Source organism: Coregonus lavaretus, assembly GCF_964263955.1.
Source record: "Coregonus lavaretus genome assembly, chromosome: 4".
In the NCBI taxonomy this organism is placed as follows: Eukaryota; Metazoa; Chordata; class Actinopteri; order Salmoniformes; family Salmonidae; genus Coregonus; species Coregonus lavaretus.
The window spans coordinates 63,895,756-63,908,754 of record NC_139991.1 but is presented as its reverse complement, the minus strand read 5'-3'; the positions used below and the strand labels follow the sequence as shown (position 1 = coordinate 63,908,754).

Sequence of the window (12,999 nt, the reverse complement as noted above, 5' to 3'; positions counted from 1 at the left end):
GATCCGGCCCGCGGGCCGGACGTTTGACACCCCTGCATTAGAGGCTGCTGCTGCCTATTGAAATCACTGGCCACTTTAAGAAATGGAACACTAGTCACTTTAATAATGTTTACATATCTTGGACTACTCATCTCATATGTATATACTGTATTCTATAATATTCTATTGTGTCTTAGTCCATGCCGCTCTGTCATTGCTTGTCCATATATGTATATATTCTTAAATCCAATTCCTTACTAGTTTTGTGTGTTTTGGGTATGTTGTGAAATTGTTAGATATTACTTGTTAGATATTACTGCACTGTCGGAGCTAGAAGCACAAGCATTTCGCTACACCCCCTATAACATCTGCTAAACACGTGTATGTGACAAATACAATTCGATTTGAAAATCATAACTGCCACACAGAACGGTAGAATAAATCGTAAGCTTCCCCAAACTTGAAACTCACGCACTGCCTATGAAGTCTTTATAAAATCATTGCCCCCACGTTTCCATGGTCGGATCCTGCCTATAGGCTACTTTGAAGCAAGGTAAGACATGCCTCATAATATGAACTAAAACATTCAGGTTTCAAACAATGAAGTATGTTTTCAAAATGCATACTTCCACCAGCTCACATTGTAAAGTGGCGGGTGACGTGCTGATAGCCTGTTGCCTGCACTTGAATGGTGAATGGGAGGCGTGCTTCAATTACAAGTTGAGAAATAAAAATAGTAGCTCTTTTTAATCGTGCACCAAAACAGTTAACACGCGATTGCATTTAGAATTGTTGTGCAATAAATAGGCTTATAAAAGCATGTTTTACTCCAGCAGCAACCAGCTCAGATCTGTATGCTGTGTGTGATAGATAAATAAGATACATGATGATAACGGAAATACACACAAGCCAATTTAATTCCACTAAATTATGCTAATTAACCTATAGACCAATAAGCATGACGATCAAATACATTTATATCAACTGGTATTTCCATCAATGAATAAAAAGCATTATTTTGCAATGTGATTATTTCCTCATTTTATTTTATTTTATTTTTCGGCCAAAAGCCGGCAATTGCCAGCTAACGGAAACCCTGAGCACAAGTTACAATAACATAGTTATATGTACCATTACGTATAATAACATGGTTAGACTCATCTGCTGTTCTTGTTCTTACACAACCATAATAAGTGGAAGGAAATGGTTCTCTTAGAGTTGGGGTCAGGTATAATATAGCCTACCCTACTACCCTATGTAACAGATATGAATAATGATAGCCTACACCATAGACAATGGCATTTAATCATAAGCACAATGTTGTCTACTTCCACCCTAATACTATTTAGTTTCACACACAGTAGACCGGCCTGAGATGTCTGTTTTTTGTTTTTCTTATTACTGACTATGTATCTTAGTAGGCTGAGGCTCTCTCTCTGCTCTCTGTCAGGAACGCTGAAGAGAGGAGGGCAAGGCAGCCGTAGCATAACCTCCCCAATCTGTCCTGAACACGAGGCTCGCAGTGCATGCTCTCTAACAGATGGCCTTCATTACTGGAAGACTACAGCCTCTGTCCCTAAAGGATGTTTGGGATGAAGGAAGGAGAAGGAGGAAGGAGAAGCACCTGGTTTCTGTTTACTCCAGTCTAGTGTTTAGCGTACTGTCCACCTCTGTTTATTCTTTACTGGCCCCTCCGTGTGGATTTAGAATACGATCAACACTGCTCAGTCATGTGTAGGGTAGAGTGCAATTATTTTTATTTTTTATTTATTTCACCTTTATTTAACCAGGTAAGCCAGTTGAGAACAAGTTCTCATTTACAACTGCGACCTGGCCAAGATATAAAGCAAAGCAGTGCGATAAAAACAACAGAGTTACATATGGGGTAAAAAAAAAACATAAAGTCAAAAAATACAACAGAAAATATATATACAGTGTGTGCAAATGTAGCAAGTTATGGAGGTAAGGCAATAAATAGGCTATAGTGCAAAATAATTACAATAGTATTAACACTGGAATGCTATATGTGCAAGAGATTATGTGCAAATAGAGATACTGGGGTGCAAAAGAGCAAAATAAATAACAATATAGGGATGAGGTAGTTGGGTGGGCTAATTTCAGATGGGCTGTGTACAGGTGCAGTGATCGGTAAGGTGCTCTGACAACTGATGCTTAAAGTTATTGAGGGAGATAAGAGTCTCCAGCTTCAGAGATTTTTGCAATTCGTTCCAGTCATTGGCAGCAGAGAACTGGAAGGAATGGCGGCCAAAGGAGGTGTTGGCTTTGGGAATGACCAGTGAGATATACCTGCTGGAGCGCAGACTACGGGTGGGTGCTGCTATGGTGACCAATGAGCTAAGATAAGGCTGGGATTTGCCTAGCAGTGATTTATAGATGGCCTGGAGCCAGTGGGTTTGACGACGAACATGTAGTGAGGACCAGCCAACAAGAGCGTACAGGTCACAGTGGTGGGTAGTGTATGGGGCTTTGGAGACAAAACGGATGGCACTGTGATAGACTACATCCAATTTGCTGAGTAGAGTGTTGGAGGCTATTTTGTAAATGACATCGCCGAAGTCAAGGATCGGTAGGATAGTCAGTTTTACGAGGGCATGTTTGGCAGCATGAGTGAAGGAGGCTTTGTTGCGAAATAGGAAGCCGATTCTAGATTTAACTTTGGATTGGAGATTCTTTATGTGAGTCTGGAAGGAGAGTTTACAGTCTAACCAGACACCTAGGTATTTGTAGTTGTCCACATACTCTAGGTCAGACCCGTCGAGAGTGGTGATTCTAGTCGGGTGGGCGGGTGCCAGCAGCGTTCGATTGAAAAGCATGCATTTAGTTTTACTAGTGTTTAAGAGCAGTTGGAGGCTACTGAAGGAGTGTTGTATGGCATTGAAGCTCGTTTGGAGGTTTGTTAACACAGTGTCCAATGAAGGGCCAGATGTATACAAAATGGTGTCGTCTGCGTAGAGGTGGATCTGAGAGTCACCAGCAGCAAGAGCGACATCATTGATATACACGGAGAAAAGTGTCGACCCAAGAATTGAACCCTGTGGCACCCCCATAGAGACTGCCATAGGTCCAGACAACAGGCCCTCCGATTTGACACACTGAACTCTATCTGAGAAGTAGTTGGTGAACCAGGCGAGGCAGTCATTTGAGAAACCAAGGCTATTTAGTCTGCCAATAAGAATGCGGTGGTTGACAGAGTCGAAAGCCTTGGCCAGGTCGATGAAGACGGCTGCACAGTACTGTCTATTATCAATCGCGGTTATAATATCGTTTAGGACCTTGAGCGTGGCTGAAGTGCACCCATGACCAGCTCGGAAACCGGATTGCATAGCGGAGAAGGTACGGTGGTATTCGAAATGGTCGGTGATCTGTTTGTTTAACTTGGCTTTCAAATACTTTCGAAAGGCAGGGCAGGATGGATATAGGTCTGTAGCAGTTTGGATCTAGAGTGTCACCCCCTTTGAAGAGGGGGATGACCGCGGCAGCTTTCCAATCTCTGGGGATCTCAGACGTTATGAAAGAGAGGTTGAACAGACTAGTAATAGGGGTTGCGACAATTTCGGCGGCTAGTTTTAGAAAGAAAGGGTCCAGATTGTCTAGCCCAGCTGATTTGTAGGGGTCCAGATTTTGCAGCTCTTTCAGAACATCAGCTGTCTGAATTTGTGTGAAGGAGAAGCGGGGGGGGCATGGGCAAGTTGCAGCGGAGGGTGCAGAGTTGGTGGCCGGGGTCGTGGTAGCCAGATGGAAAGCATGGCCAGCTGTAGCAAATTGCTTGTTGAAATTCTCGATTATTGTAGATTTATCGGTGGTGATAGTGTTTCCTAGCCTCAGTGCAGTGGGCAACTGGGAGGAAGTGCTCTTATTCTCCATGGACTTTACAGTGTCCCAAAACTTTTTGGAGTTAGTGCTACAGGATGCAAATTTCTGTTTGAAAAAGTTAGCCTTTGCTTTCCTGACTGCTTGTGTATATTGGTTCCTAACTTCCCTGAAAAGTTGCATATCGCGGGGGCTATTTGATGCTAATGCAGTACGCCACAGGATGTTTTTGTGCTGGTCAAGGGCAGTCAAGTCTGAGGAGAACCAGGGGCTATATCGGTTCTTAGTTCTGTATTTTTTGAATGGGGCATGTTTATTTAAGATTGAGAGGAAATTACTTTTAAGGAACAACCAGGCATCCTCTACTGACGGAATGAGATCTATATCCATCCAGGATACCTGGGCCAGGTCAATTAGGAAGGCCTGCTCGCTAAAGTGTTTTAGGGAGCGTTTAACAGTGATGAGGGGTGGTCGTTTGACCGCGGACCCGTTACGGACGCAGGCAATAAGGCAGTGATCGCTGAGATCCTGGTTGAAGACAGCTGAGGTGTATTTAGAGGGTATGTTAGTCAGGATGATATCTATGAGGGTACCCATGTTTACGGATTTAGGGTTGTACCTGGTAGGTTCGTTGATAATTTGCGTGAGATTGAGGGCATCTAGTTTGGATTGTAGGATGGCCGGGGTATTAAGCATATCCCAATTTAGGTCACCAAGCAGTACGAACTCTGAGGATAAATGGGGGGCAATCAATTCACATATGGTGTCCAGGGCACAGCTGGGGGCTGAGGGGGGTCTGTAGCAAGTGGCAACAGTGAGAGACTTATTTCTGGAAAGGTGGATTTTTAGAAGTAGAAGCTCAAACTGTTTGGGCACAGACCTGGATAGTATGATAGAGCTCTGCAGGCTATCTCTACAGTTCTATCTAGACGGAAAATGTTATAGTTGGGGATGGAAATTTCAGAATTTTTGGTGGCCTTCCTGAGCCAGGATTCAGACACTGCTAGAACATCAGGGTTGGCGGAGTGTGCTAACGCAGTGAATAACTCAAACTTAGGAAGTAGACTTCTGATATTTACGTGCAAGAAACCAAGACTTTTGCGATTACAGAAGTCAGCAAATGATAGCGCCTGGGGAGTAGGAGTGATACTGAGGGCTGCAGGGCCTGGGTTAGCCTCTACATCACCAGAGGAACAGAGGAGGACTAGAATAAGGATACGGCTAAAGGCTTTAAGAACTGGTCTTCTAGTAAATTGGGTACATAGAATAAAGGGGGCAGATTTCCGGGTGTTGTAGAAAAGATTCAGGGCATTACGTACAGAAAAGGATATGGAAGGATATGAGTAAAGTGGAGGTAAACCTAAGCGTTGGGTAACAATGAAAGAGATAGCATCACTGGAGGCACCAATTGAGTCGGTCTCCGCGTGTGTGGGGGGTGGGACAAAGGAGCTATCTAAGGCAGGTTTAGCTGGGCTGGGGGGATCTCCAGTGAAATAGTACAATTTGAAATAACCGAAACAACAATAAGCTAACCATGTTTGGGCTGAGGCTAAACATAAACAGGATGTAGTACCGTAAAAAGGAACAGTCCAGCAGACATCAGCTGTATAGCTGAGTTATCATAAGGTCCGGTGAACAGCAATAGGATAGTTCGGAGGCTGCTAAAGCACTAGCGAGTAAGAGGCCACGGCTATCGTGTGCTAGCGGGCCGGGGCTAGCAGATGGAATCTTCGTGGTCGACGTCGTAACCACATCAGACGATTTCGTCGGCAGACCAGTCGTGTAGGATCGGCGGGGCTCCGTGTCAACACTAGGTGGTCCCGTCCGGTTGACAGAGAGGTAGATAGCCGGGAGATGGGCCTAGCTCAGGATGATTAGCCAGACCACAGCGTCCATTTTGTTGCAGCTAGCTGGTAGCGATGAATCCGGAGTTAAAGGTCCAGTGATTCAGTGATTCCGGCAGAAAAACTGATATGTTCTGGGTCGATAACGCGCTGTGCAGACTGGCCGAATAATAGTCCAGACTAGAGCTGGCTGGTGAGTGGTGCAGGCCACGGACAATGGTGAAAAACCGCTAACGGTAGCTGATAGCAAGTAGCTAGTTAGCTGGCTACTCCCGTCCGGCAGACCTAGAGGTAGATATGAGCCTGGATCTAGGCTAGCTCGAGGCTAACTGGTGCTTGCATCGGGGGCAGTGGTGATTAGCCAGACAGCAACATCCATTCGGTTGCGGCTAGCTAGTTGCGATCCGTTGATTAAATTAATCCCGCAGAAAAAAAATCCAATGTTCTTGGTGAAATACCGCTAACTGTGGCTAATAGCAAGTAGCTAGTTAGCTGGCTAGCTAGTTTCAACTGGAGATTCTAGATAAAAGGTAAGTCAATAATAGAATCCGTTCCACATTGAGTGAGGCGGGTTGCAGGAAAGTATATTTTGTAGAAGGATGAAAAGTCTGATAGGGAAATATGTACGAAAAATAAATAAAAAAAAACAGGCTATTTACAGACACACGACAAAAACAGAACTGCACTTTATTCGGGGTTCAAAAATCAAAAACACCTCTATCTCCTCACTATCGCAACGATAAAACCGTCTAATCTTGTGCAAAGGCATGTGTGATTGTGCAAGCTGCTATTCTTATGAAACACAGCACAGTGGTAAAGAGGAAGAAATGTGCCTTAAAAATCGGTTGCAATCGCAATGTCAACAACTGACATATCACAACGGTTATCCTCTAATAATCACGTTCAGGTTGTCAGTTAACTTCTGAATGTCATTGCATGACTGCTCTCTAAAATACTAATTTTAACCCTTGTTTTGAAGAATGCCAAAACGAGCAAAGCCAACAGTATCTTCTACAAAAGTCTTCACTGTCTAAGTGTTTCACTGAAATGTTAATTGAGCAAGGTGAGGGTGACCTCAAATCTATCCCAAAGTATTGTTCCAGTTTCAACAGACAAACGTGCCAAAGTTCCAGTCTAAGCAGTCCGAGAGACAGTTGACATAACCCAGAGAAAATAGTTGACAACACACTGCAATACACTACACAGCACGTCATGGCTCACTAGCACACTGACAGGTCTGTAGTACATTTTACATCATAAGCAATTCCCCTTGAGCAGCCTAGGAGACTGTAGGTTAGTTAGTGTCTAAATCTCGTTTGTTTGTTTCCATCCCAAAACTCAATGTGATGATTCAGGTTGGAATCTTGCAGCAACATTCCGACAGGGACGCAGACAGTTCTATCGCTGTCCTGGCTGAGACTATCTATTCTAGACTAATTGCTAGAAATGCTTTTGGCCATGTGATAATGATCAACACACCAGTGCTAGTTTGGCAGGAAAACAAGGCCAACCTAAAGGCTTTCAAAGACACTAAGCAGTGAGTGGGTGTTTGACCTAGGGCTGTAAACCAGGGTCATTCACACAGAGTGAGCCAGCGTCAAGAGTCAAGACCTTCCCAGTTTCCACTACCAATTTGAGGGTTGATGACTGTGACAGGCTGTGCTATCCTTCCGTGTTGAATCAGTGAACTCTTTCGAATACGGCCTGCCCCCTCTCGGTCTGTGTCACTGTGTGTCTGGGTCTAAATCTTTCTCTTCTTCTCACACACTCACTCTCTCTGTCTCTCACGCACATGCAAACACACTCACACACTTGTTGGTGACTGTGAATAGGGTCCAGCTCCAGAAAACCTTTGGGTTAATAGAGAGAGAATGCTGCCAGGTGCAACATGACACCACAGCCAATACTTCTGGTCTGCACACACCTGGCTGTGAAACAGTTCAGTTATTACAAGAGCACTGAACGTGAGCCAGGTCAGTCTGCCAGTTGTGTTATCACTAAAATAACAAGGACAACAGGCAGCACAAGGCTGGGGGATGACATACATTGATTTCTAGGGGACCTTTCAGAAGAGATAAGTTATAACCAGTCGGTAACACGACCCTGAAAGGGAGGGACAATCTATCTTTATTTTATTTCACCTTTATTTAACCAGGTAAGCCAGTTGAGAACAAGTTCTCATTTACAACTGCGACCTATCTGACCCCCACTCCTCTCTTATTAAATACCGGATAGTCACTTGTGTCCAACCGGCCGTGTCTCACTAGCCACAGTACAATATGTCCCAATCCACCTGGCCAGAAGACCAGTGGACTGACACATAGTCCCTGTGCCCAAGAATGCCAAGGTATCCTGTCTAAATGATTATCGCCCTGTACCACTCACATCTGTAGCCATGAAATGCTTTGAAAGGCTGCTCATGGCTCACATCAACACCATCATCCTAGACCCACCAATTCCCATACCACCCAAATGGATCCACAGATGACACAATCTCTATTGCACTGCACACTGCCCTTTCCCACTTGGACAAATATATCACCTATGTGAGAATGCTGTTCTTTGACTACAGCTCAGTGTTCAAAAACATAGTGGCCTCAAAGCTCATCACTAAGCTCAGGGCCCTGGGACTGAACACCTCCCTCTGCAACTGGATCCTGGACTTCCTGACAGGCCACCTACAGGTGGTGAGGGTAGGCAACAACACATCCGCCATGCTGACCCTCAACACGGGGGCCCCTCAGGGGTGAGTGCTTAGTCCCCTCCTGTAGTCCATGTTCACCCACGACTGCATGGCCGCACACGACTCCAACACCATGAATAAGTTTGCAGACGACACAACGTGGTAGGTCTGATCACTGACGACGATGAGACAGCCTATAGGGAGAAGGTCAGAGACCTGGCAGTGTGGTGCCAGGACAACAATATCTCCCTCAACATCGACGGGGCTGTAGTGGAGCGGGTCGAAAGCTTCAAGTTCCTCGTTGTCCACATCACTAAGGATCTATCATGGTCCAAAAACACCAACACATTCGTGAAGAGGGCATGACAACGCCTCTTCCCCCTTAGGAGCCTGAAAAGATTTGGCATGGTCCCTCAGATCGTCCAAAAGTTACACAGCTTCATCATTGACAGCATCTTGACTGGCTATAATCACCGCTTGGTATCACAACTGCTTGGCATCCGACCGCAAGGCGCTACAGAGGGTAGTGCGGACGGGCCAGTAGATCACTGGGGCCGAGCTCCCTGTCATCCTGGACCTCTATACCAGGCGGTGTCAGAGGAAGGCCCTAAAAATTGTCAAAGACTCCAGCCACCCAAGTCATACACTGTTCTCTCTGCTACCGCACGGCAAGCGGTACCGATGCTCCTAGCCTGGAACCAACAGGACCCTAAACAGCTTTTACCACCAAGCCATTAGACTGCTAATAGCTACCCGGACTATCCGCATCGACCCTTTTTGCACTCACTTTTTTGACTGATCACATACACTGCTGTTACGGTTTACTATCTGTCACTTTATTCCTAGTTATATGTACATACAGTATCTACCTCAAATACCTCGTACCCCTGCACACCGATATAATACCTGGTACACCTTGTATATAGCCAAGTTAACATTTACGTGCACAGTAATAATTCGATATTAATAACCCCCTAGTCTCAAATTTGCATAATAATAATACAAATCCCCATAAAAGCCCTCAGTTTAAGCTAGATAGGACCGGGTGATATGGTCAAAATATCATATCACCTTTTTTTTTTTTTTTTTACAGTATGACTGTATTTAACGGTATTTTAGGTTTTAGAATACAAATTCTCTTTATGAGTAGTGTGTGACCCTACGGTGGCAACACATACATTTTATGTGATTTCAATGGGTCTTTCTCCATTCTGATTGTTCTTTGCCATTATTAAATTAAACTTAAACCAAAAATAATTATTTATTTTCATTTTCTGCACTCATTTGAGATAATTTCCACAATCCCAGGTAGGGCTGGACAATATTCGCAACAACAAATAATTCTAGGCCTTCATTTTAACCACCAAATGTTGCAATTGCGATTTGACTTGCCATTTACACTGAACAAATAAATATGTAATACGCAACAACTTCAAAGATTTTACTGAGTTAGTTCATATAAGGATATAAGTCAATTGAAGAAATTTGAGGAAATGATTTGACGAACTGAAATAAATTCGTACAAATTTCTAAATGCCTGTTTTTGCTGTCATTATGGGGTATTGTTTGTAGATTGATGAGGGGGGGAAACAATTTAATCCACTTTAGAATAAGGCTGTAACGTTACAAAATGTTGAATAAGTCAAGGGGTCTGAATACATTCCGAATGCACTGTGTCCAATGACATTAAACCAACTGATGAAATAAAACATCCTCTTGCCTTGGTCCTGTTTAGACTTGAAACAGACATAAAATCGATGCCAACAATGCATGGATTAAAGTGGCATTTTTTGCAGTTGTTGTTTTACATCTGTGCAAAGAAAAAAACACGCCTGTTGGATACATGTTGTTTCGACCTGATTCCAGCCACAGAAATGTCGGGCCCTGAGGCCATGTCTGAATGCCAGATGTAACGACAACGTTAGCAAGCTACCTAGCATTAGCCTCGTGGTACGGTACAGAACGTCCCAAACATCTGGCAATGCATTGGAGCTAGCTCGCTCGCTAAACGGTAGCCTTCTTAGCAACCGCTGGATAGCCATCTCGCATTCCGTTTCAAAATGCAACAACGAACAGGTGAAAATATGCGCAAATAGCTTTTCTGCAAGTAGAAAAAATTGTGATGTTATGGTTGCATTATTTCAGTCTTTGGCACGCTATCTAGCTACTGTAGCCATCTTCCATTCCCATGAGCAAACGTTAGCTAGCAATGCACCGCTCGCGCTGTTGTACAACCTGGAACTTACCTCATGTTTTCGATGTCCCTGCCGCCGCTTTTCAGGATAGTAAGGGGAATCGCAATCGCAGCCAAAACCATCATATAGGCCACGTAGAAAGACTTTTTGAAATAAAAAACAAAAGTGCTGCTGGTCCATAGCAGGAGTGGGACCAGCAGCAGTAGGAACACCAAAGGCGCATCCATACTGATTCCTCCACGGATACTGCCAGAAAAAGAGTATCTGATGGTGACTAGCTAGTGTGCAAGCGTTAGCAGCACTGTCTGGCACCGACTAACATTACAACTGTCAAGAGGCAACACACCACTTCGATGGTGCACGACTCGTTCTCTAGATAAATATAACGCGACCCTTTTAAGCGTGGACAACAAATAAGACAACACTGTTCAGTCAACGATGGTGAAAGGTAGCCTCATGTAGAGGTTCCGAAGTGAAATTGACGTGGAATTTGATGTTTTCTTCTGTTTCCGGTTGCACCTTATATGGTTCCTCGGTCACCGCTCTCAGATCACATCCAGTGACGACAGTCCAGCCCAAAGCAAATACTGTAGTAAAGGTTTCCAGAAGTAAGGGAATGTAGAAAAGCAAGCTTTGTACTGTGACTAATATTTTCTGGTAAATATGTTTTGAAATGTCAAGTCTTTAAAATATATATTTTTTATGACATTACGGTTTCAATAGGAGTAGCCTGCAGGCTGCAGTTATACATTCAGCTAATGACTTAGGCTGCTGATCTCATTCTCTCTGAGATTTGTTTCCACATGTATTTCCAAAGCAAAATATAGTGGGCACATTGAAAAATGCATTATGTTGCTGTTGATGCCTGGGGCCAAACTCAGGTCAAAACTCATGTTATTTGTCATCCACTTAAAATCTTCATAAGATATTTGTTGGGCTGTGCAGCATCTTATCTCTCTATCTCACTTTCTCTCTCTCTCACTCTCTGCATGTGTGTGTAACTATTTAAAGGAAGGAAATATATATGCAATATCTTTGTTGTTCTGTCCTTTTAAACATGTCTGAAGTTGGCTTTCAAATCTAGTAGCTGTGCTACTAGAGATCCTGGTTCGAATCCAGGCTCTGTCGTAGCCGGCCGGGAGACCCATGGGGCGGCGCACAATTGGCCCAGCGTCGTCCAGGGTAGGGGAGGGAATGGCCGGCAGGGATGTAGCTCAGTTGGTAGAGCATGGCGTTTGCAACGCCAGGGTTGTGGGTTCGATTCCCATGGGGGGCCAGTATGAGAAGAAAAAAATGTATGCACTAACTGTAAATCGCTCTGGATAAGAGCGTCTGCTAAATGACTAAAATGTAAATGTAATATGACACAGAAAACACAGACTTTGATTTGTATCTAAACCAGGATGACTCATGTTTGACTCACACACACCGTGGGACTGAGGACGCTCTGAAATACATGTTGGTGGACTCCCTACCAGGAGTGCGAGATGGACCTGATCCATAACTTACTACATTTGCACACACTGTATATAGATTTTCTATTGTGTTATTGACTGTACGTTTTGTTTATCCCATATGTAACTCTGTGTTGTTGTTGTTTTTATCGCACTGCTTTGCTTTATCTTGGCCAGGTCGCAGTTGTAAATGAGAACTTGTTCTCAACTGGCTTACCTGGTTAAATAAAGGTGGGGAAAAAAATTAAAACAAATGGTTTGAGGTCTGCAAAAGAAAAAGCAGGAAGATGAGCGGTAAAGCCAAACATGCATGTCTGCAACAAAATCCTAGTCAACTATGGTCCAAGCGTAACCAGATTTCAGCATTTCTGACAGTGAAGAGACATTTACACGTTTATCCCTCTTATAAATCAAGATGTTAAGGCGTCAATGTGCCAGATTAAGACTACAGATATAACAGGATTAGTTGTGATAATCCAGGAGCGTAATCTAGCCCTGCCCGGCGCCTCATCCTTCAAACCATGTATCTGCAGTTTGTTAACTAGAGACGCTTTGGACCATGGCCAGATAATTAATCCCTGAGGGACTGCAGTGATTCTTACTATACCACTACTACTGTTCTACTCAATCAAAACCTGTAACCCTGCAGCTTCAGGAGTAGGCAAAACAGCATTGAAAAACAACATCGATTCATTATGATTGTCATTCACTTTCATTATTTACACAGTCAACATTTTTTTTATGGTTTTTATAAAATCAGTAGTTGCAGTAATCTGATTGGAAGAAACCTCATAGGAAGTTATTGGATGATTTATATTTATGACTACTCTATCATAGAAAATCGTTTTATGGTTTTGGACAAGAGCCCAAAGATTTCCGTAGAAAATACTGTGTTGTTTATTGCTTATGTATCAATCCATTTTTTACTTTTCATGTTGAACTGAGTTGTTTTTTCCCCAACTGCTTCTCCTCATGTGAGATCACCCTGGTACCTAGCTGAGAATTATTATTGC

The 12,999-nt window shown here is 43.6% G+C and overlaps 1 protein-coding gene across 1 annotated transcript in view; it reads right to left on the bottom strand.

Moving 5' to 3' along the window:
- LOC311127228 (1-acyl-sn-glycerol-3-phosphate acyltransferase alpha-like) overlaps nt 1-10,985 on the bottom strand; it is a 45,283-nt gene extending 34,298 nt beyond the window's left edge. Inside the window, exon 1 of the mRNA XM_084159024.1 lies at nt 10,584-10,985. Within this exon, the coding sequence (XP_084015150.1) occupies nt 10,584-10,759 (176 nt within the window). The 5' untranslated portion in view covers nt 10,760-10,985. The remainder of the gene's footprint in view (nt 1-10,583) is intronic.
- Nucleotides 10,986-12,999: the final 2,014 nt, after the last annotated feature.